General features: G+C 37.7%; 1 protein-coding gene and 1 long non-coding RNA gene across 3 annotated transcripts; one reads left to right on the top strand and one right to left on the bottom strand.

Annotated features, from left to right (window-relative positions):
• Window positions 1–10,375: 10,375 nt before the first annotated feature.
• Window positions 10,376–17,003, bottom strand: LOC122155292. The gene is made up of 4 exons (XR_006167223.1): window positions 16,912–17,003; window positions 15,878–16,028; window positions 13,391–13,496; window positions 10,376–11,357 (listed from the first exon to the last, which is right to left on the bottom strand). It is a non-coding gene; the product is annotated as an uncharacterized LOC122155292 (long non-coding RNA).
• A 602-nt stretch (window positions 17,004–17,605) lies between these two features.
• Window positions 17,606–20,856, top strand: PPDPFL (pancreatic progenitor cell differentiation and proliferation factor like). 2 transcript variants are annotated; one of them, XM_042808861.1, is made up of 4 exons: window positions 17,606–17,831; window positions 18,698–18,783; window positions 18,876–18,975; window positions 19,380–20,856. In XM_042808861.1, the coding sequence occupies exons 1-4, from the start codon at window positions 17,614–17,616 to the stop codon at window positions 19,390–19,392; spliced, it is 417 nt and encodes a 138-aa protein (XP_042664795.1). In that variant the 5' UTR covers window positions 17,606–17,613; the 3' UTR covers window positions 19,393–20,856. The 2 variants fall into 2 exon arrangements, with proteins under 2 accessions (XP_042664795.1, XP_042664796.1); XM_042808862.1 differs by having other exon boundaries at window positions 17,689–17,831; window positions 18,694–18,783.
• Window positions 20,857–21,156: the final 300 nt, after the last annotated feature.

The raw sequence follows: 21,156 nt of genomic DNA, 5'->3' as shown, positions 1-21,156 counted from the left end.
CCAACAGCACTGCAAATTTTTTTTCAAAGGGTATGGCCATGGATGTCTTTCTCTGAAGATCTGCCTGCTTGTGGCAGCAGGTCATCAAATTGGTTTGTCTATTTATTTATGTATTTAGTTAGTTGGTTTAAAGTTAATTTAGTGGATATCTAGAAGTTTATAGATTTTGGGTGTTCCAAGGTTTTCTTCAGAGTGTGGTATCATACACAAAACTCAAAAAAATATTTGTTGTAAAGAACATTCCTAAGAATGCACTACAAAATAGTAGAAGTTCCTCTTGCATCTGTAACAATAAATTTTTTTAACAGAAAAATGGTTCATAAGTAGATGAATGAAAGACTATGTAAAGCATCATGTACTGTAGAGTGGAATTAGGAAAGAATTTTGACTTTTGAGGACTGTAGTACTAGAAACTGTACTCTGCAGGTCAAATTTCAAAAACTCAACTTTTTAGAGCTCAAACCCTTCATAAGAATGGTAGAAACTTCAGATTTCCTGTACTTTCTAAGAGGTATATTTCAGCAAGATGAGGGATATTGGGCTCAGTAGAGCCTCTATTGTACAGAAGCTTGGATGGCCTTATTTTCCAGGCCTTAAACCCAGCAAATCTACGAAGCAGAACAGGAAGGCTCAATCAGGATGAGTTTTACAAACTGAAAGAGGAGCAAGGGAAAGCAAAGACCAAGCAGAGTAATAAGAAAAGGAAAGAGACGGAACATTTCCGATCTTATAAATCAGAAGTGAAGTCTTGGTGACAATTTTTACGTCAGTGTAACAGCTGAACAAAACCTATATATAATTGTGTTGAAAAGCCTTGCAAGGGAAAATATAAAGCTTCTCAAATTTGAGGTTCTCCGGAGTCTTAGGGGAAAAATGCTAGAAGAAAAACACTCATAAAGGAGTTTTTAGTCTTAATAGTGTATAAAGCAACTCATTTTATTGCTTGAGGTATACAGATTGTAGTGTTGAATTTCTGTGTTTTTCTCAGTAGCTTATGAAGCACTGGTAGTACGTAATATATGTGAATAGTGCCATAAGTACCAGAAAAATCATTGTAGTAGAAACTGATAAACAGCCAACAATGTATAGCTAAATGTGAAATCACTGCTACTCTCCAATGGCATCCTAGGAAAATTGTCATTTTCAGATATGATCTCTACAGTCAAATTAAAGTCTGATGACTGCCTCAAGATGTTCATTTATCACCCCAAATGAATCAAACTGAGTGAACAGTGAGCAATACATGATTATATTCAAAGGCAACACATCAGCACCTATCGGCAAAATTTCCAGCAGCAGTCAGATAGCAGGAGCAGGAAATAAGAGTACAACAATAGATCAGGTTAGAACAGGATATTGTAGAATCTCAGCTTGATTGATAAATGTAAAATAATGAACTGCTGCTTTAGTAGTCTTACCTGTCAGACTGTATTAAAAAACTTTGAAAAGTGTTATTGTTCCCTGTTACAGCTGAAGTTTTGGTCAAGGAATTAAATAGAATGTACAGAAACAAACACAGTTGATTTTTTAAATGTATGCATAACTGAGAAGCAAGGGGAAAAAAAAAAAAAGAAAATAAAGTATGTAACATTCATTTTTAAACTATGATTTTCACCCTGATTTTGGCTTTTGGAGTCCAAGAAAAGTCTTATGAAACTTTTTGGCAGTTTTCAAATTTGAAATCTGAAAGTCTCCAGAGCTATGATTTAGTGCATATGAAAAAAAAAATAATCAAGAAAAAACAATTTGAAAATCAAGGTGAAAAATCTGTGTGGAGTTACAGTTCTTCTCCAAGCATTTGTTGAAGAGCATGAAGAATGTTTGAGCAGGAAAATCCAGCCACCAGATGGAGGATCTAGGTAATTGTAGGTAATGCAGATCAACAGATGGAAGCCTGAGAAACATCTGAAAATCCAACCTTAAGAAAGCAATTTATTGTACTGAGCACATTTTTCTTCGTCTTGCAAAATGTAGAAGTTGCAAATCAAACGCATCACGAAAGTGGATACATTAAGCACTGAGCTGAGTATCAAAACAGGAAGAAAACTATTCCTGACATGTCAAACAGTCTCTGTAAACTGGTACAGCTTGTTGTGGCCTGGCACAATAAGAGAAGCCACTGAATAACAACAGTTTCTCAGTCACTGATCAGAATCACTTCTATTGCATTCTCTTTCAGTCACAGCAATACTACAAACACTGAGCTTCACAACAGGAAGAGTTCTACACTACTGGGCAGACATCTGCTTGTATTTACAAAATTCTACCTCTTGTAGCACTCTAGAGGACAAAACACAATTTTCCATGTTGCACAATCTGTGAAATGCTCCTGAGGGTGAATTGAGTGCTCCCGCTGGAGGAGAAAACTCTGGAGGCACTCTTACACAAAATCTGAATATCTCACCACCTGGACTTAAAATGCTCATGACATAGAAATGTATTTGAAGACTGCTAACAAGAGAGTCCAACTGAGTTATAGGTGAACTAAAGAATGCTCCTGGATAAGGCTGTATAATGAGAGGAGATGAACCTGCAAGTTTATGATCAGGATCTGCAATAGAACTAGCTAAATATTTCTAGTTCTGCAGCCACTTAGGCTAGAAAAGAGATCCTTATCTTAATAGCACAGACTCGAGAGCACTCATTAAATCACAGTGGATGTGACAGCATTTTCCAGACCTATCGCTGAGCTGATTTCATGGAAAGGGAATTTAAAAGGAAGGGCATATCAGGCTTGTAAGAACCTCAATTGCCATTCAGATTTAGGTATGTAACTAAACTTCCATGGACACCAAAGTCATGTGGACAGTGTTGCATAAAGCCAGAAGAAGAAGACATACCATTTATACCTTGTGCCTGAGCACATACACATAATGGAGATCAATTTTACTGAGATGAGTGTGCTCTCTCTTTTTGAGATGAAACCTGAAGTAGATGTGCACATGGATCACTCTTGCGTATGTGAATTGCCTGTGGGTTCTCAGCAACTGTGGAATTTGATGGATTGATAGTGGGTAAGTACTGGTCCCACCCAGGGGGCACCATCGAGGAAAATATGTCATGATGACATCCTAGCACAGTTGAGCATGCTGTTCCACTTGAATGTAGCAAAAATGTCCAGAATGGTGTAGATTTTTACCAGACAGGAAAGGAGCACATGATGATGGCCTACTGACTTTCATTTCATCTAAGCCACAACAGATTTACTAACACCAAAGTGCTGTGCCATGTATCTGTAGGAGCCTGGCAGGAGCAGCTTCCAAGGAGAAATGCCCATACATTTTTAAGCTGGGAAATGGGACATAAAAAGAGGTGTGATGTGTCACCAGCATAGTTCAGTTTCTGAGAGACTGATCCATGAATTTAATCTTTTGTACTCAAAAATTAGCCATATATAAATGTAAATCATCAGGAGGGTCTGTGATCCATGCCCAGAACTATTAAGAGTTGGCAAAACTGAATTTGATGGTGGCATCTGCCATGCTATTAGCGTATCAGAAAACAGTAGAGATTCAGCTGATGCTGGTACAACATTATGAGAGTGAGATCTAGAAGATCTAGAAGCCATCCAGAAACTATCCAGGTTGATAGGATTTACTGTCTTTGAGTCTGGAGCTACCCAGAGCCTTTTGCTTTCTCTGTTATCCTTTGTCAACCACACAAATTACAGCTTGTTGTAATACAGAGATATTGTAAGGTGATAGCAGGCTGCGGTCCTACAGGTTCCACAGTCTGCGAAGGAGTAAGAGACATTTTTCCAGGTAGATAAAAGAGTTTGCATTATTCTGGTCATAACCTTAAGCACTTCATCCTTGATAAAGAACTGCAAGGATTTTGGGGTAGATACAAACAAAGCAAACAGCCTGGAGTCTTCTTATGGTGGTCATGGGAACAGTGCAGACATGGCCTAATTCTTCTTCCCTACTTGCAGTATTGCAGGTCCTTGGAAGAAAGAAAGAGATGAACAAGCTAACACCTACGTGTAAGAAATCTTCATAATTCAGTACATATAAAGAATCAGTGCTAATGAAGCATTTCCAATCCTTATTACCGACTTCTTAAGGTATAAAAACTTGCTTTGAAATCTGCGAAAAACGTGAGAATTTTAGGTAGGTGTTAAGATTATGCCATTTACCTCCAAAAGGCCCAAAAGTGACAAAAATGACTCTAATGATCCTTTGGCAAGATGCTGCAAATTCGCAGGAGATAAAATTTGGAGCCATAAGGCAGCCAAGGGAGGCTTCTTTCCAAGCTGAGCCAACTGCTAGTGCAGAGAGGAAGGTGAGCCAGACTCCATTTAGTACCTAGACGCCATTTAGTACAGCAGGGACACCACAAGGAGAGAAATTCTCTGTGAGAACACAGCTGCTGCACAGACCCTGTTGTGCTTCTGAGGTGCTGCTGGTGTCACCCAGCTTGCCCTTGCGAGGCAGGAACTGTGCTGTCTTCTGTTTTTGAGCTCAAGTGTTTGTACGCATTCTTCTGCCTACAGTGAGGTGTGGCAGGACTAAATTACACCATAAGTTCATAATTTCTAAGTTTACTTAACTATGAAATGTTTGACAGAGTATAGATGCTGGAGATTTAACAGCTCCAGAGAGCTGCTCTAAATAAATTAATTAAGGGAAAAGAAACAGTGCTTTAACAAAGACTATTTTTTAATACAAGCAACTGTTAGAACTACATTTTGAAATCATACTTTGTTTAAAAAAAAAAAATTGCAAAATTTTGCAGCAAGATTTTTGTTCACTCTTTGTGCTCCTGGCAAATTAGATGAGTCATTATAGTTTAATAAAAAGGCATATAATTTTTGGATTGGATTATGATTAAAATGAATGACGTCAATGAACTGTGTCTGAATCACTGCTTCCATATACAGAAATACTGTTTGGTTCAGATGATATTTTATGTTGCTATCACAAGTACTCCACTTTCAGATGAAGCAGAAAATCTAAAACTATCCATGATATATAGACAAAATCACAGTAATTATCTGCATGAAGCCAAGTGAGTGTAGAATTCACTCTTGCTGGCTTTTAATTTATCTCTGACTTGCCAACCCTGCTTGATGTGCTCTTGTGATAGAGGCACAACCATATTGTGTACATTTGCCAGAAATTCTGGATATTATACACTGTACCTGCACAAAGATTCAAACAATTGAATTTGAACTGCTATTACTTGGGAATGCTTTATTTAATAAGCTAGTCAGAAATCAGCACTTTATTATATAGCTACAGCTATCAAGAGTTAATATAAAAATATATTTTTTTAAGATATCTTTTCAAGAATATTTAAAAAAATATCGTTACTATCAGGGGTTTGGTGTCCTTAGGCCTCTCAAATATGTCTATAGAGGTAAGGGTGTATTGATAAACTGAAGCAAACCTGTAACCAAATCCTCAGAATTATTTAGAAACACTGCTCTTGATTCCTGTCCAAACACTTCTAAAGGCCAACAGTATTAAGCTTGCAAGTTATAGAAGACTGAAGCAAGTGCTGAGCAAAACTTCTTCATTCTGAAAGCTCACCTAACTTTTACCTCTCTCTGTTACATTCGTTTTCTGATATGCAGAGATACCTGTCTCCAAAGGTGGCTTATAAGAAAAATGAAGGTATAATGAAAAGCTGTTCTTTTTAAATTACCTCTTAAAATTTTGGCCCAGTATCTTTCTGACAGACCTGAAAGGGTTTCAAGTGGGTTGGTCAAATATCATGTGGCAGCAGTTCACCCTTTCAGGTTGGCAGCAGCTGTTGCATTAACAAGTGAGGACAACCTGTGATTAGTGGCTGCAGGACTGTACTTTACCCAGGGAATTGATAACTACCCTCAATTGCTGACAGCAGTTCATTTTCTCCAAGGTGAAGGAGTGAATATGAGCCCTTGTATCCGATTATAAGCTCTTCACTCCTGGCTGATTTGGAAGAGCTGAGTGCTGGAAAATCTAAAGAGAAGTGAGATGAGCCAAGCAGAGGTGAAATTTACAGGTTGCATAACCCAGCTATAGATATTTCTAGACTCTCTGAATTCATATACCCAATTTTCTGCATCTGTACTGAGACAGATATACAAAAAGATTTTTTCCTTCCAACTTTCTTTGATCGCACAAGCAATCAGAGCATATTTATTAGTTATGTAAAGAGTAGCAAAACATAATAAGTAATGACACAGACATGAAGCCTTGGTTATTTCTTACAGCTTTACACTTTTTATTTACTGAGGATATGTGGAATTTATCAGATAATTGAGCATTTGATTCTGCCCTGAATAAAGCTTTGCTTCTACAAGCACAGAGTAGTTTAAGACTCTACATGTCTCATTTGTGGATGGTAATTAGATCTTTAAGCATTTAATTGGACTTGTACACAATTACAGGTAGTAAAGAAAGTGTTTTAAAAATGAATTTCCATCACCAAATAAGTTTGCTAGATGGTCTTATTTTCATATTTAAAACAAGTGTACACTGACTGTGCAAATTTCCTATCTTACATACTTTTTCATGAGAAGTAGGACTAGATGTGAAAGGGTGGTATCTTCTAATTTCTTTAGTCTTTAGTCATTTGCTCAGGCTATCAATGATGGATCCAGTTAACGATAGTAACTGGTAGCATTTTCCATACAGTTGCATTTTATCTGTGGTCCCACTCAATCATCCATTTTACATGGAAAGATCAATGACTGATTCATTTAGTATAATAACAAGTAATCATTCAATATAGTCATTATTATCATAGCAAATTGTAACTCCTGATCAACAGCAACAAATCCATAACTTCTCTTGAGCTGGCAATCTGTAGGGAACAATTTTCATTCCATTATCAACCGCAGTAGTAGTATTGTGTTATTAAGTATTTTTGTTCAGTATTTTGTTTTTGCTCAACGAAATAATGAAATGTATGTGTAGAAAGTCAGAGCCCTTGAAATCCTTGATTTTCTTGTGCCTGATGTCCATATTGCAGACGATACACTTCCACAGCAAAGTCCCTAAGGAGTCAGGATCACAAGATGTGTGCATTGTTGTTGCTGTGCATTGCATAGTTTATAGATTACACAGTTTCAAATACAGCTTTGTACATTTTTGGCCATGATAAACTGTGTTAAGTTTTAGAGAGAGCCATGTGAAGGAAAACCTCATAGTGTTGTACTGATATGTTTAAATAATATTTTTTAAGAAAGAATTTTATTTTGGCAAACTCTGAAATAACAGTTCCCCAAACATGGAAGAGATTTCAGAAAACATTGTGTTTGGTGAACACCATAATTCCATTATAGAAACATTACTGCACACGGTTAATATGCAAAATGAAACTGAAACTGAAAATGACAATTTTGTACAGTTTTGCTTATGAACACTGAGTGATTAACTATTCTTAAACCACTTATTCAGTCAGCTTTTTCTTTTAAATTCGGTTTGATTTTCATGTCTATATAAACTGGTAGAACTGTAACATCATCACATCTTACATGCAGAAAAGATCATTTTCATTTCCTCAAAATTATCTAGGTTTCTGTGCATTTGGCAAAGTTCACACGTTACAGTGGCTCCTGTAATAGAACAGATTATCAAGCTTTCTTCATGGTACAGAAGGGATCACTCTCTTCTGTTTTCTACCCTGTAAGCAGAATAAGGAAATAAAATTGCTCTATACTAACTCAGATCGTGAAAAAGGACAGTCTTAGTCCACCTCATGTCATTCTGGGTTTGAGTTTTCTTTGGTTTGGATAACGTCTATTTTTTGTAATCATACTGTTCACATTGTGAACTTTCTCTTTTTAGTTTAAAATTATGATGTAACATTGAAAATCTGGGGAGTTCTCTTCAGAAATTCTACGGATACACTCAGCTAATGAAATTTTAGTGGAACTATGTTAGAGGTTAGCCTTGATCCCTCCAGATGACCATTAAAAGAAACGGGAAAGGTTGCCCAACTGATATTTCACTCGACATGTGGGGATGATCCAACAATGATCTACTCTGTTGCAGTCTAGAATTGGAAACCATTTTAGCAAGCAAGTATAGAAAACTTAGTAATCACTTTGAGAAAGTCTCCTGGTTTAGTTCTCTGGCATGGTATCCATTTTATTTTTTTCTTTGCTTTTGCTTTGATTGCTTATCTTCTCTATATGAAGGAATAGATTAATTCACAAATTCTCTGTCACTGGGCTTTGCTGCTGCCTATCACAATTTGAAGGGTTGTTCAGCTTGTCAGTTCAGTCAATTTCTCCAAGTTTCCTTCCGTCATTTCCTTTGTCTTCTTTGAAGAATCATTCTATTTCAGGTCATTTAAAATTGAGTGGTGTCAGGAAACTGAAATAGGTTTAACAGTAATCTTGTTCTTTTTGTATCATTTTCCTGCTCAAGACAATAAGCCTCAGATTTTCAACCCAGATGTTTATTCAATACTTGTCTTTTCATTTTCTGGCTAAGAGTCTCCAAAGGAGGCATCTATGATACTGTGAGACTTCTCAGTCATGGGCTTGTATCTCAATTTCTTTGCAGAAAGAACAGTCTATAAGATATAGAGGCTTTCAAAAAACCAGAATTCATACATTGGGTTGATTCTCTGAACTCTGAATGCAAATCTGCATGACTTTCACTACCAACTCCATTGCATTTGCTATGTCTAATACTTTGAGACAGTTATTAATTTCGATCTTCCAAATGTTGATAGACAAAGATAGACATATGTCCTATATTATATCCTCCAGGACATTACCAAGTGTTTAACACTCAGGTAATTGTTTTTGCTCTTATCAGAATGAGAGTTTCACCTTGTTTCTCCAATCCACTAGGAAGTTTGAAATGTTCTATATTTAGTAGCTATCGCACATTAATGGCTTCAGTGATCTTCAGTGATTTTGGTGGCTTTGGCAACAAAATTTTCAAAGGGAATAGACTTGATTTTCACAAATATGAGAAGATGGGAAATAGGAGGAGAGATAGAGGGAACAAATCAGTGTTAATCCTAATCTGTGATCTCATGCATAAGAATTTGCTGTACCTTTTCAGTTACTGCCAATTCCAGTTTTCTGCCAATTCCAGTTTTCTGCCAAATGTCAATTTCTGCACAGAGTGTGAAATGCTTTCCATTTCCAAATTTATAACAGATCTGTTGGATTTGAACTCACTCCAGTAAGTTGCAGCTAATTTAAATACATCACAAGCAAAATGGAAAAAAGATTTCACTTAAGCAGAGTGAGGGAAATGAGCACTGCCCATCTGGTCAGATCAGACTCCTTGTAGATGAGGCTGATCCTTGTAAAAATCATTTAACAAATGCTGTAGTTCATCAGTATGAAGATAAATGACAAAATGCCTATTGTTCGTTTTACTGGTAAACTAGTGGCTAAACATAACACTTTGTACAAGATATTGTAACAAGGAATACAAAAGAAACAAAAACAACAACAACAACAAAAACCTGATCAAATGAGGGTAAAAAGGAAAATGTAAATTAGTTGTGTTACACCTCTCCTATACTACTGATTGTATTTTGTTGACCCTTGTCAAATTTTTTGTTTTCCATATTGGGTAAGAAAACCTACTATGAACCTGATCAGTAAAATTCTAATACAAACTTGTGTTTCTGACATAACAGTCCTCCATGCAGACCTAAGTTCTCACTTGTCAGGGAAAAATGTAAGAAACTTCTGCAAGGCAGGCAAGGAGACAGATGTTTTGAATCAAGTAGGTGTATGTAGTCTTCTTCATTAAATTATTATTAAACAGAGTTTAATCATTTGGAGAAGAGAGATCCATAGTATGAGCCTCTCAGATAACTTCCACTAGAAGCACATCTGTCTAAACATCTATTTTGTTGATTCTGCATCATATTTGATATGATTAAATGGCATTAGACACTGTCATGTCATTTGGTATGATTCAGTTTCAGATAAACATGATGAAAGTGTTAGGTAACCCAAGATTAATGAGTAAACTGTTTCATCTCCCTCTAGCACATTTCATCAAGGAGAAATCAAAACGTTTCTCTGCCTTGAACAGAATCATTCTCCCTCCTGTCTAACCAAAGGCCTTGTGATCTTGGGGCCTGGCATGACTGAAAAGGGTGCCTCTTTGCAGTATTATATAGTCTATATTGCCTAAGCAAAATTTCAGGTTCATAAACATAATGTCAACTTGGCACCACACTGTTTTCTCTTTCTGAAAGCCTTTCTTATCCTTTTGGAGTTCCTCTCTGCTCTTCACGCTGATTTTTAGATTCGGACCCTGAACTCCCCAGGAGCTGCCTGTGGTGCCTTGCAGCCTCAGATCATGCAAGGAGATAAAGCCTTTGGAGTCCCAAAATTAATCATAAAAACAAGAGAGATCATCATGCCTTCAACAGTTCAAACATGTTTATTCAAACAGGAGAATGGAAAACTAGGTCAAAGACCAAACCCAAGCAAAATAAGATAGGAAAAAACAGCATGCAGATAAGATACACAGCGTACAGCCAACATAACGTGATAAAGCAAGTAACACACAAACCATATAAAAAAAGATTTCTCAGGCATAAACATGTAGATGCATAAGTGAGGGAACCTGAGGAAGGCTATCATCTTCTTTCCTCAGATCCAGTAAATGCTGTCAACTGTTCCTTCATTACTGTTGATGCATTGGTAGTTGGCATTCTTACTCATTTCTTACTTTGGAAAGTATTCAGCTTGTCTCCATTTGAATTTTCATGGGGTCAACTTGAAGTATAGTATCTGTAGGTCATGTCTCGGCAATATTTTCAAGTAGGACTAAGACAAGAACTAAAAGACTCTCAAAGAAACTCCTACTTTGGCTCTTTTCACTGTTTTGCTCTTAGGGGTGGTGTTGTCACAAAAGTAGGAATTGGCAGTGATTATTTTCTACATTTTTTAATGCTGATATGCTGGGTATTTCAGGCAAAACACCACTGCTTGTCTGAATGGGACTGTGTACCAGCTTTTGCTGTGCTAGAAGACTTGGCACTGAGATTGCTGACGCAGCTTTTCAGGAGCCTGTGCAAAAGCCCTCCCACTAACAGTAACTGTAGAGATGGAAACAGTATCATGAGAATGCAGTAAACAGCTGTGTTGTTGGAGGTACTGGTTATGGAGCTGCGCAGTGCTTTTGTTTTCAGAGCACACTGTGCACAACTTGAACTTGTACCAGCCCTGATGTGATGTATCAGTATCAAATATACAAACTGACTTCTAATGACTGGAGTGCTCTAAAGGACTGATGAAACTTGAAGTAAGCGGGACAAGATCATGCTCCATTGCACTGTGATGCTACACAGCTTCCTTCTTTGCCATTGTGTGGCATCAGTTGCTTTCCTTCTCAGGAAACTCTAAAATGTGATCAGCAGGGAATTCCATTTCTTACCTGTTAGAGAAGAGTAAAATAGTATGGAGAAGAAGTATCATGATAGAAAAATGAGCTGCCTGAATGAGGCTTCCAGGTCCTCCTGATAACATGGCATTCACTAAACATTTGTCACTCACATAGAGATTAAGCCCCTTTTCTTGTTCTTAGGCATGAATAACCACTCACTCTGGCAGAATGAGTTCCTGTAGCAGTGTATGATTTAAAGCTTCCCAAAAGCCAGTGTGTGAACAATTTAAACACTTGCAGGACAATTATATGGGCTGGGCTGAAGTTTTTTCTTAGGTTACCTATGTTCCAAGCAGGAAAAAATCTCTCGAGCACTCTAACCACCCTCACTGGTCTCAGAATGACGTTAGCTCAGGAGTTCTTTGTGAACATGAGAAGAAAACTTCTTTGCTTTCAAAGTGACAGAGCACTGGAACAGGTTGTCTGGAGAGGTGGAGTCTCCTTCACTGCAGATACTCAAAACCTACCTGGACACTTCCATGTGTAACCTACTGTAGAGAACCTGCTTTAGCAAAGGTTGGGCTAGATGATCTCCAGAGGTCCCCTCCAACACCTACATTTCTGTGATTCTGTGTTCTGGAGATAGAGCTGGGGCAAGGGAACTTGTCACCACCATCAGCATCAAAAAGGCCACAATCATCTGACAACATGGCATAACTGCCTCACCATATAGGAATTTCATAACATAGTCTTTCCTGATAGTTTGTTCTAACCTAAACATACACGTATATTATTTTTGGCTTCTTAAATCTGTAACAGTTCTTGGTTTGGCCAGCTCTGTTGCTAGATGAATGGGAAATTTTCCAGCTGCAAAATTGTGAGTATGTGCTCCTTGTTCACAAGATCCTTGAGGTTGGTTTTTTTTCTTTTGCACCTCACACTGCTCTCTTCTGAGAATTTGGCTTGGTGACAAAGAAACTAGCCAAGAAATGGGCATGCCAAAAGTATCATATCTCAGTACTGAGGAATGGTGTCACTATGTTATGGTAAATGATAGGCTATAAGCACCTTCTAAGATGTCTTTGCAGAGCAGTGGAGGTGTCAGATTGTGTCCAATGCGGTGAGGCTGAGGCCATGCTACTTGCAAGGACAGAAAGAGAATAAGTAAAGAAATAAATCATAGCAGAACCTCTGTGTACTCCATGTTTTAGAAGCAGTCAATGGTATGGGACATGAGTGCAAAATCAGAGAAATATCAATATATCTTGTATATGGAGACACAGCTTTAATATCAGAAGACACCAAGAGCTGTGGGGAACAGTCTTCAGCAAAAAATTGATGTGCAGCTCAAATGCATATTTGAATTTTTAAGAACTGACTGAGATGCAGTGAATTCCAGAATTTGTATAGTCCTCCTAATTGCATTTTCACACACTCTTAAATTAATGACAAAGTGCTTCCTAACATTGTTTTACTGCATCTTCTGTGAAAGATACATTTCATGTTGCACTGCCGTGTGTCTATAAAAGAAGATAAAATCCACAATAGTTAAAGTGAACTTAGTTAATATATTTGTTCAGTACTGTTTACAGCAATCAGAAAAAGTAGATAAAATAAATGCAACAGAATATATATTTGAACCAAAATTTTAGGACTAGAAGGAATGGCTTCAAGCTGCGCCAGGGGAGATTCAGGCTGGACATTAGGAAATACTGCTTTTCTGAAAGAGTGGTCAGGCACTGGAATGGGCTGCCCAGGGAGGTGGTGGAATTGCTGACCCTGGGGGTGTTCAAGGGACATCTGGATTTTGTGTTGAGGGACATGGTTTAGTGAGAACTATTGGTGATCAGTGGATGGTTGGATGGGGTGATCCTGTGGGTTTTTCCAACCTTGGTGATTCTATGATTCTATGAAAATAAACAAAGATACTAAAATCCTCAGGGATGTATTGAAGGGGTATATTAACATACCTATGATTCAAATTCACTTCATTCAATTACATTCTATTTACTTGCATATTCTATTTCTTAAGAATATAATTAACCCCTCCTTCTCCCCCCCTTCTTGTGATGCTGGGACCTTACAGTTTTTTCTTCGGAATACTTGAGAGATGAATAATTCATATGAGGCCTTGAAAATGTAGCTTGCTGGAAGAATTAATCAAGCTTTTGCAGCTTGTTTTATCTGGATCTAAAGAAAAACATATTTTAATTAAATGCTAAAATAAAGCTAAAATGACACATATTAAAATGTGTTGGTTTTCTTACGAATATATCATTCATTGAATAGAGAACAGAAAGAAGACAAACGTATAACAGTTTTGAAAACTTGATATATTTATCTGTAAGTGCACAAAGATTTATCAACAGTTCAGCAACATATGAGGGCTGCTCCAAAAACAATGCCTCCCATTTTATTGTGCTTGCCCATGACATCAGAGGCAGACGTTGGTGGTATGGCAGTAGAGGTTGAACCTTCCCACCAGTATTCCATTACATGTTGTTGCCTTGTGACAGATGGTAGCAGAGGGGCAGTCTGACATAATGGACATGCATATGAAGCAAAGGTGCGTCACTAAATTCCTTCATGCTGAAAAAATGGCACCCACACCCACCCACAGTTATTGATGGTGCAGGCTTTTAGGAATCCAGCATGCTTTTTAAATCACTGTTGAAAATGCATAGCTAATGATGATGCCTATTGTTGAAAAATAGTGCTTTGTAGCTGAGAATGTGCTCTATCAAACAGTGTTATTATGCTCTTAGCATCTGTTGTAGTCTCCATGGAAATAAATAGGAGGCATTATTTTTGTAGCAACCTAGCATAAATTATTTTGGCAATTCCATTTACAGGTCGAAAGATGTGTCTTTCTTACTTTTGTTGGCACTACAGCCAACATGCATAATTCAAAAGTTTGCTGCATGGAGTCTAAACTTTACTATTTGCTCTTTTGGTATCATCTCAAGGGATGTATTAACTTACGAGGAGAATGCTGTGGTTTCTTAGAAAAAAACAGCAACAAAATAAGACAAAAACTTTGATATTTTGCACAAAGAAAAATAAAATCATCTCAGAAAAACAATTAATTTTCCTTTGATGAAGTATTTTTTGCTTAATATTAATTGTAATAACTAGAAAATTAAGGATTAAAAATAATTTTTTTGAAAAGTGCCAAAACTGCCAGCGAACAACTTCTTCATGACTGAATTGTTAGTAGAGAGCTGACGATTTGCAGACGTGCCACCCACTGCAGATTCTGCTTTAGCACTTCTGTTCTCAGTCTCTCATCAGCAACTCTGTGTCTCTGTGTCTCTTCTGTAGGTTAAATATGATAAAAATTTCATTCCCTTGCTACCTCACAGACTGCCATTTAATTCTTTATCAGCTCCTCAAACTATCATGTTTTTGATAGGCTACATTTCCTGTTTGGCTTGCCAGGATATTTGAAGAGTAAAACAAATGAAGGAAAAGGTAAATGGTGGCCCTGCTCCTTGGAAAGAGCTAACAAATCCAACAGGTTTTGATAATTAGTTTTAGCACAGCAAACGTTCTTTACATAATGGAACTACTTCATTTCTTTAATGCAATTCTCCTTATATCCAGTCTTTTCAATATCTGTCAATAGTAGCATGCAAAAAAAATTGTTGAGACAGTGAATAACTGTAGTTATTGAAAGATGTGCAAAAGACATGATCTGAAAATGTTAATGCATGTACTACACAGTCCTGCACAGGGAAATCCATTCTTATCACAGATTCTCAAACCATTAAATTAAAATCCAATTCCCTTCAAATAAAAGTGATTTAAAATTTCAGTACAAATCTGATTGAAAAGGTAGTTGTGGGCAGGCAATGAGACTGGACAATTAAGATGTGTAAAATCTGATCTTCCAGAAGAAGAGCGGGGGAGAAGGGAATACTCTACTTCATTTGACAAAAAATACAGCTTTCTTTATATTTGTGTGGAAGGACACTTTCACTGAAATTGTTCAGTCCTCTCCAAACATTAAAGCCATTACCTCTACAGTCACTCAGCTTAGCTGAGTACTGCTTTGAAGTAATGCTGAACGATCTCAGATGTTACACTACTCTTACACAAGGTTAAGTAATAAGGAAAATTTTAAAAAGTGGCCACAGAAGTGAATAGAATAGAACATCCAAAAACAAGTTCCTGAAAAAGATGGGCTTTGTGCTCATGTATTCCAAGAACTGAAAGAGATGTTTATTAGATAAACCTTTTCTAGCAAATAATTTACAGGTCATCTTCAAGGTAAAGCTCAAAATAGACTGTTCTTTAGTTTTTGTTGTTGTGGCTGAGATGTCTAAGAACAGGTCATACCAGGTAATGTGTGGGATTAGGTGGGAGATTTATTCAGTTAATTTAATTTTTAGATCCAAGTTATACATTTCAAAGTATCCATGATTCATAGGATAATATATAATTCAGCGTTTGGTTTATTTTATAATTATGCACACACAAATGTTAAAGGAACAGTTTTTAAGGTCACAGTATTAGTCAAATGACGAAAATACTCCTATAAATCCATTTTTAGAAAGCTTGTGATTACATACCTTTGGTTTCACAGGGTCTCTGCCTCTTTAGGCACAAAATGTGGATACAAACTGAAACTTGTGAAGCTAGAGAGATCTAAAAGGACATTCAGTAGGACTTCTACAGTGTTCATGACAGAAGCTGAAGAGCCAGTAGTGACTGCAGCAAAGGCTTCCAAAGGAGAAAAGAACAGGTCAGTGTTTAAAGCAACTGACTGCTGTCCTGAGAGCTAAATTATATCCTTGCCCCTGAGTTTGTAATTGATGCTATGTGTGTCACTTACAATATATTTATCATAGATGGCCCCTAACCAATTTTTTAAGTCTGGTAAGAATCTAATTTATTGATGTACTGAGTACTTAAATCTGGATCTGAAGCCAATGAGAGCTGTAAGCAGGTAAATGAAGTGTGGCATAGAACTAAATTGTTACAGAAAATCAAGTCCTAGGCTTCTCTCAAATGAGACACCAAATCTTTGTGGATTCTTTTCACTCCTTTGAATCTCAGAATTCACACTTCTTAGCTTAAAAAAATATGTAGGTTGCCCTGAAAGTAGTTCCTCCCAATCATTTCCATGTGAGCATTCTGTAGAAAAATTATACACATCCATCCATGAAGCAAGCAAAAATTCACAGAGCTGGTGATTGTTGGTGATGTGGCACAGGAGTTTATTGACCACAAATAAAACAAACCTCAAAGTGGAAATTCATAATAAGACAGAAAAAGAGGTGACTGATAGAATAAGTTGAGAGCTGAGCTACTTTCAGACATTCAGAATAAAAGGAGCTGCAACAACAGGTAGGGACATATGCTTTGAATAGTGTATCAAAGCACCTGTAAAATGTTCTGCTCTTTTGGAGATTTTTCACATAACAAGATAAACATAAGAGGTAATTCTCACATATGCTTGTTACCAGCTAAGCTGCAAATAATTTTCTGTTTCAATATTGTAGCTTTGACAAAGGTAATCCTTCAGGCTTTACTTAGGAAAGCCTGGTTTCTGACAGGAGGTCGATGGAAAGGCCCAGGAAAGCATATGGTGCCGTATGCTCACCTGGCATGCCTGCTGTACGAGTCTGATCCTACAGGCAGCCTCCCAGCAGAATGCTTATTCTCCTTACAAACAGGTGAGGAGCTGCTGTGAACTATGACCTTATCATCTGAGATAAGGCACAGCGCTCAGGCAGTCAAATGAGTCACAGTAACATGGGATCACACGCCGCCCACGGCTGTGTCCTTACCCACAACTCATGTTACAAAAAAAAAAAAAAAAAAAAAAAAAAAAGTGATGCAATGCTTCCTTGTGGATCAGGAGCAATTCAAAGAGTTCAGATTCATGGTTCACCACTCTGAAAGAGTCACAGGATCATGGAGGAGTCACAGGATCATGGAGTTGGGAAGGATCTTCAAAGGTTACCCAGTCCAACTTCCCAGCAATGAGCAGGAACATCCACAGCTACATCAGGTTGCTCAGAGCCCCTTCCAGCCTGACCTTAACCATCAGATGAGGTAGCATAATGTAGGGCAGATTTTGCCATGGGATAGGGTTGACAAATACAACAAAATAGTTGTGCGATTATTTATGGGAAGAAAAAAGCAAATATTTTTTATACACTGCAGAAAAGTGCTTGGAGGTACAGGGCACCCCTCACCCCCCCAAGCTGTACTGTGTTCCACTCGCACCCTCGGTACGTGCTGCGGGTCTGTCCCTGGCACTGCGGGGACGCGGGCGGGGCCCGGCACGGGGCTGGCGGCAATGGGGCGGGATGACCCCTCCCGTCCCGTCCGGTCCCGTCCTGTGCCGTCCCTCTGCCACGGGACTCATATAGGAGTGGATCGGGACCCGGGCCGGCACTCGCTGCGGAGTGAGCGGCCCCGTGTTTATCTTTTAGTCCGAGAGAAGCATTCTACTCGCTGCCATGGCCTCGGTACCCTCCGCCGGATGCCTCCTGGCCAAGAACCAGTACTACCGCAGTAAGTGCTCAGGGACCGGCAGCCCCATCAGGCTCCGAGTTTGTTGCAGTATGAGAAGGTTAGAAAGTTTTTCAGGTGAATGAGCTGGAGGCAAGAGTGGGATTTTGCTATATGCGTATGTTTTGCTGTTATTTTTATTTTATTATTATTTGCTTGGGGATATATTTGTTTTTGTTCCATAAAGGAACTGCAGTTTTAATGAGTATTTGCTTCTGGTTATTCATATACACTTTTTTTGCCTGTAGAATGGTTCATTAAGGCTTTGCAGTATTAATCTTTTTATTATAAACCGTGACATTGACAAAGCATTAGATCAACAAATCCTGGCTTCAAGCTGTACTTTATTTTGCCTTTGCAGGCTTGGATAGAATGCATAATCAACACACATTCTTGTTTCTGTATACATGAAACACTTTGAGAATGCACCTGGTCTGGTTAAGATCCATTAGATAGCTCGCTATCCAGTAGTGCAAGGATGGTACTCTTAATTGTATCACAATGGAAAGCACAGAATTTTCTCTCTTTTTTAATTATTATTATTATTATTTTTTTGCACTTGATTACTGTACAGTGTATACGTGATCATCATAAGGCACATCACTGATTTCAGTGAAAGCTGGACAAGGAGATCTCAGTGTGCTTTCAGGTGATGAGAGATCAATGTAGGTGAAAGGTTTCAACTAAACAACCATAGCAAAATGGTACATAAAATATTTAAGTCACATTGTAGCTAACTACTTGTTGCTAAGCTTATCTTATCTTTTAGATTGCTTCCTCTGAGGTAGCAGCAAGTCTGAGAAATTATTGGCGTGGAAATTTATCCATCTTTTTCATTAAATATGTCCTTCTTTTCCATGAACAGCAAGGCAGAACTCGGAATCCAGCGTTTCTTCCAGCTCCTCCTGCTGTTCCGATCCTGTGAGTGTTGCAGAACAGGACAAAACATTTAATGGTACTGCTCTATGCTTTCAAACAGTCTTCTCAGTTTCACCTGTTTGTTATTCTGTGAGTGTCTTATGGTGAGGGCTACATCTCTTTTGGCAGGGTTACCTGAATTACTTGATAAATGCTGGTGGATAAAAAGTTTTTTCCATTGTGAACCATCTCCGCCAACTGTTGGCAGAAAAGCACTATCAGCAAGCAGGTGAGTCCTGGTTTTGCAGTGATGGGGGCAATTGACTCATTCCATTTTTCCTTTGGTAAAACTGTTACTAAACAAGTCATAATCGGCTAAAACGGTATGGAGGCACAGTGCTATTTTGATGACTTAAATAAAAGATTCTGCAAATGTATGGCCTTAAAAGCTCCCCATGTTTACATTTTAAAAGCTGAACACACACTATATGTTATGTTAGGGACTATTACTGTCATTTATAGCAATGATTATTTAATCCTTGACCCACTGCACTTGTACTCCTGTTTATGCATTTCCACTTAACTTTATATTAAAAAGTTAATATGAATGGAACTAAAACTTCTGCAGATAAATACCTCTGCAAAAAATATAGTAACTCTACTCCTAACCTTTTTGAATCTCTATTTCTGCAGTACCAACAGTTGAATATGAAAGCAAGCTGGATTACTGTCTGAGATAATGCGCACAGACTTATTTTTTCCAAGAGGCTTGGGATCTTCTGAGTGTCTGGGTTCAGCTGCAAGAGGAAAACAAAACCTTTAGGAGGGACGAAAGGTGTACTTTCAAAAGATGTCAGGAGCTTAAAAACTATTGTATAATGGAGATGTCGATGGCTTACCTTCTATGGAGTTGCTATAATTTTAGATGACTCTAATGAAAGTTACTTGGATTAAATAGCCTGATGACTTATTTGGATACTAAAAAAAAAAAAAAAAAAAAAACCAAAACAACCAAAAAACAACAGTAAGATAGTATAGGTTTAAAAGTATGTTATGGAATGACTTTGCAATAGGTGATTCTACATGAAGTTTTACCTATTAAGGTATCAATTCTGTAGACATTCGCTGCTGTAAACGCATCACAAACAGATCAGTCCTACCCTATTGTGTATATTTTCTACCTGCTGTTCTGTATCAGTTATAGGCATCAGAGTTACAAAGTTGTTTGCTAATAGCTTTGCTTTCGGAAAGCCCAATTACACACAGAAAAGCAATAATCTGTTTGCTGTGTTCCAGCTGCATGTGTAGACATCAACCACAAATACATAAATACACTTTTCATTCACATCTATGCACGTTCTTTCTTGAGGACAGAATCCTAATGGACACTGACCTCTTCCAAGCAGATGAGTAATCTTAATCAGAGTTGATAGTCACAGCTCTGTTTTACTTTCAAATTACCCTCATCTTCTTTGCTGCATTTGAAAGACCTGCTTCTTCTCAAGTGACTAATCCTACCAGCATTTACTGCTGTCCATCAATTTAGTTTGAAAGGTGTAAGAGCTGGCAAAGTATTCAACTCAAAGTGATAACATTAATGTTAATAACAAAGTCTATCTTTGTCAGGATACATGCTACTGAAATATACTGTCATACGTTTTCATTTGGTCTTCAGCAGGGCAAAGCAGTGGTTGTTTGTTCTACTGGGATGGCCAAAATGGATCAAAGGTCATAGAAAATGATGTATTTGGCTGGCTGACATCATTTCCGTGTGTTTATCTTTTTTTAATGTACCATCAGTAAATCTACCTGGCCTTTGTCCATCACTGGATGAAGCAACAATAGCAAACATTATCAATGTAAGTGTAACTTCTAAAATAATTATACATTAGTGGTTGTCATGGTAATGCTTAGAACTCTGAAGTGTATCAAGTGACTACTTTGGTTTTGGTGTAGGCAATAAACGTTTGCCCCATGACAACAACAAAATGCAATGATGGAAATATGGTTTCAGGAATCCTCAAATCACTTTGTTATACCTTTTTCCCCTATCACCATTGTGCAATTTCATCATTGTCCTTTCTCTAAGCTTACAGAATGAACTAATTTTGTGGGTTTTTTTGTTTTGTTTTGTTTTGTTTTAATAAGTAAAGATTTAATCAGTACTTCATTTGGCTTATTTTGGGCCTTTAATACAAATGGTATTCAGTGCTTGTGTTTTGCTCCGTGGGTAGTTTTCTGACTCATTTTAATGATGTGAAGTAGGACAATTCAGAATTCCCATTTAAAACTTAATGGAGTGCCTGTCTTCCTTCAACCACTTTAAACTTCAATGTGAGATGAAGACCAGAGGGATGGAACATGAGCTAGCTGAAAGACATTTTTCTATAATGACACATTTTAAAGGAAGGGATGAGCAATCTCATTCTACTGGTTTCAGAAGGGTGATTGTGGCTCTTTCTGAAGATGC

The sequence above is a fragment of the Centrocercus urophasianus genome, unplaced genomic scaffold (assembly GCF_019232065.1).
Source record: "Centrocercus urophasianus isolate 14NV4802_14NV808 unplaced genomic scaffold, USGS_Curo_1.0 seq_11, whole genome shotgun sequence".
Taxonomy (NCBI): domain Eukaryota; kingdom Metazoa; phylum Chordata; class Aves; order Galliformes; family Phasianidae; genus Centrocercus; species Centrocercus urophasianus.
This window is presented reverse-complemented; position numbering and strand designations above follow the sequence as displayed.

What these genes read in the sequence shown, in the direction of transcription:
- PPDPFL (XM_042808861.1), top strand. Translation starts at nt 17,614, where the DNA reads ATGGGGCGGGATGACCCCTCCCGTCCCGTCCGGTCCCGTCCTGTGCCG. An exon ending in CAAGAACCAGTACTACCGCA is followed by an intron (nt 17,832 to 18,697) that starts GTAAGTGCTCAG and finishes ATGAACAGCAAG; the next exon opens with GCAGAACTCGGAATCCAGCG. An exon ending in ACAGGACAAAACATTTAATG is followed by an intron (nt 18,784 to 18,875) that starts GTACTGCTCTAT and finishes CTCTTTTGGCAG; the next exon opens with GGTTACCTGAATTACTTGAT.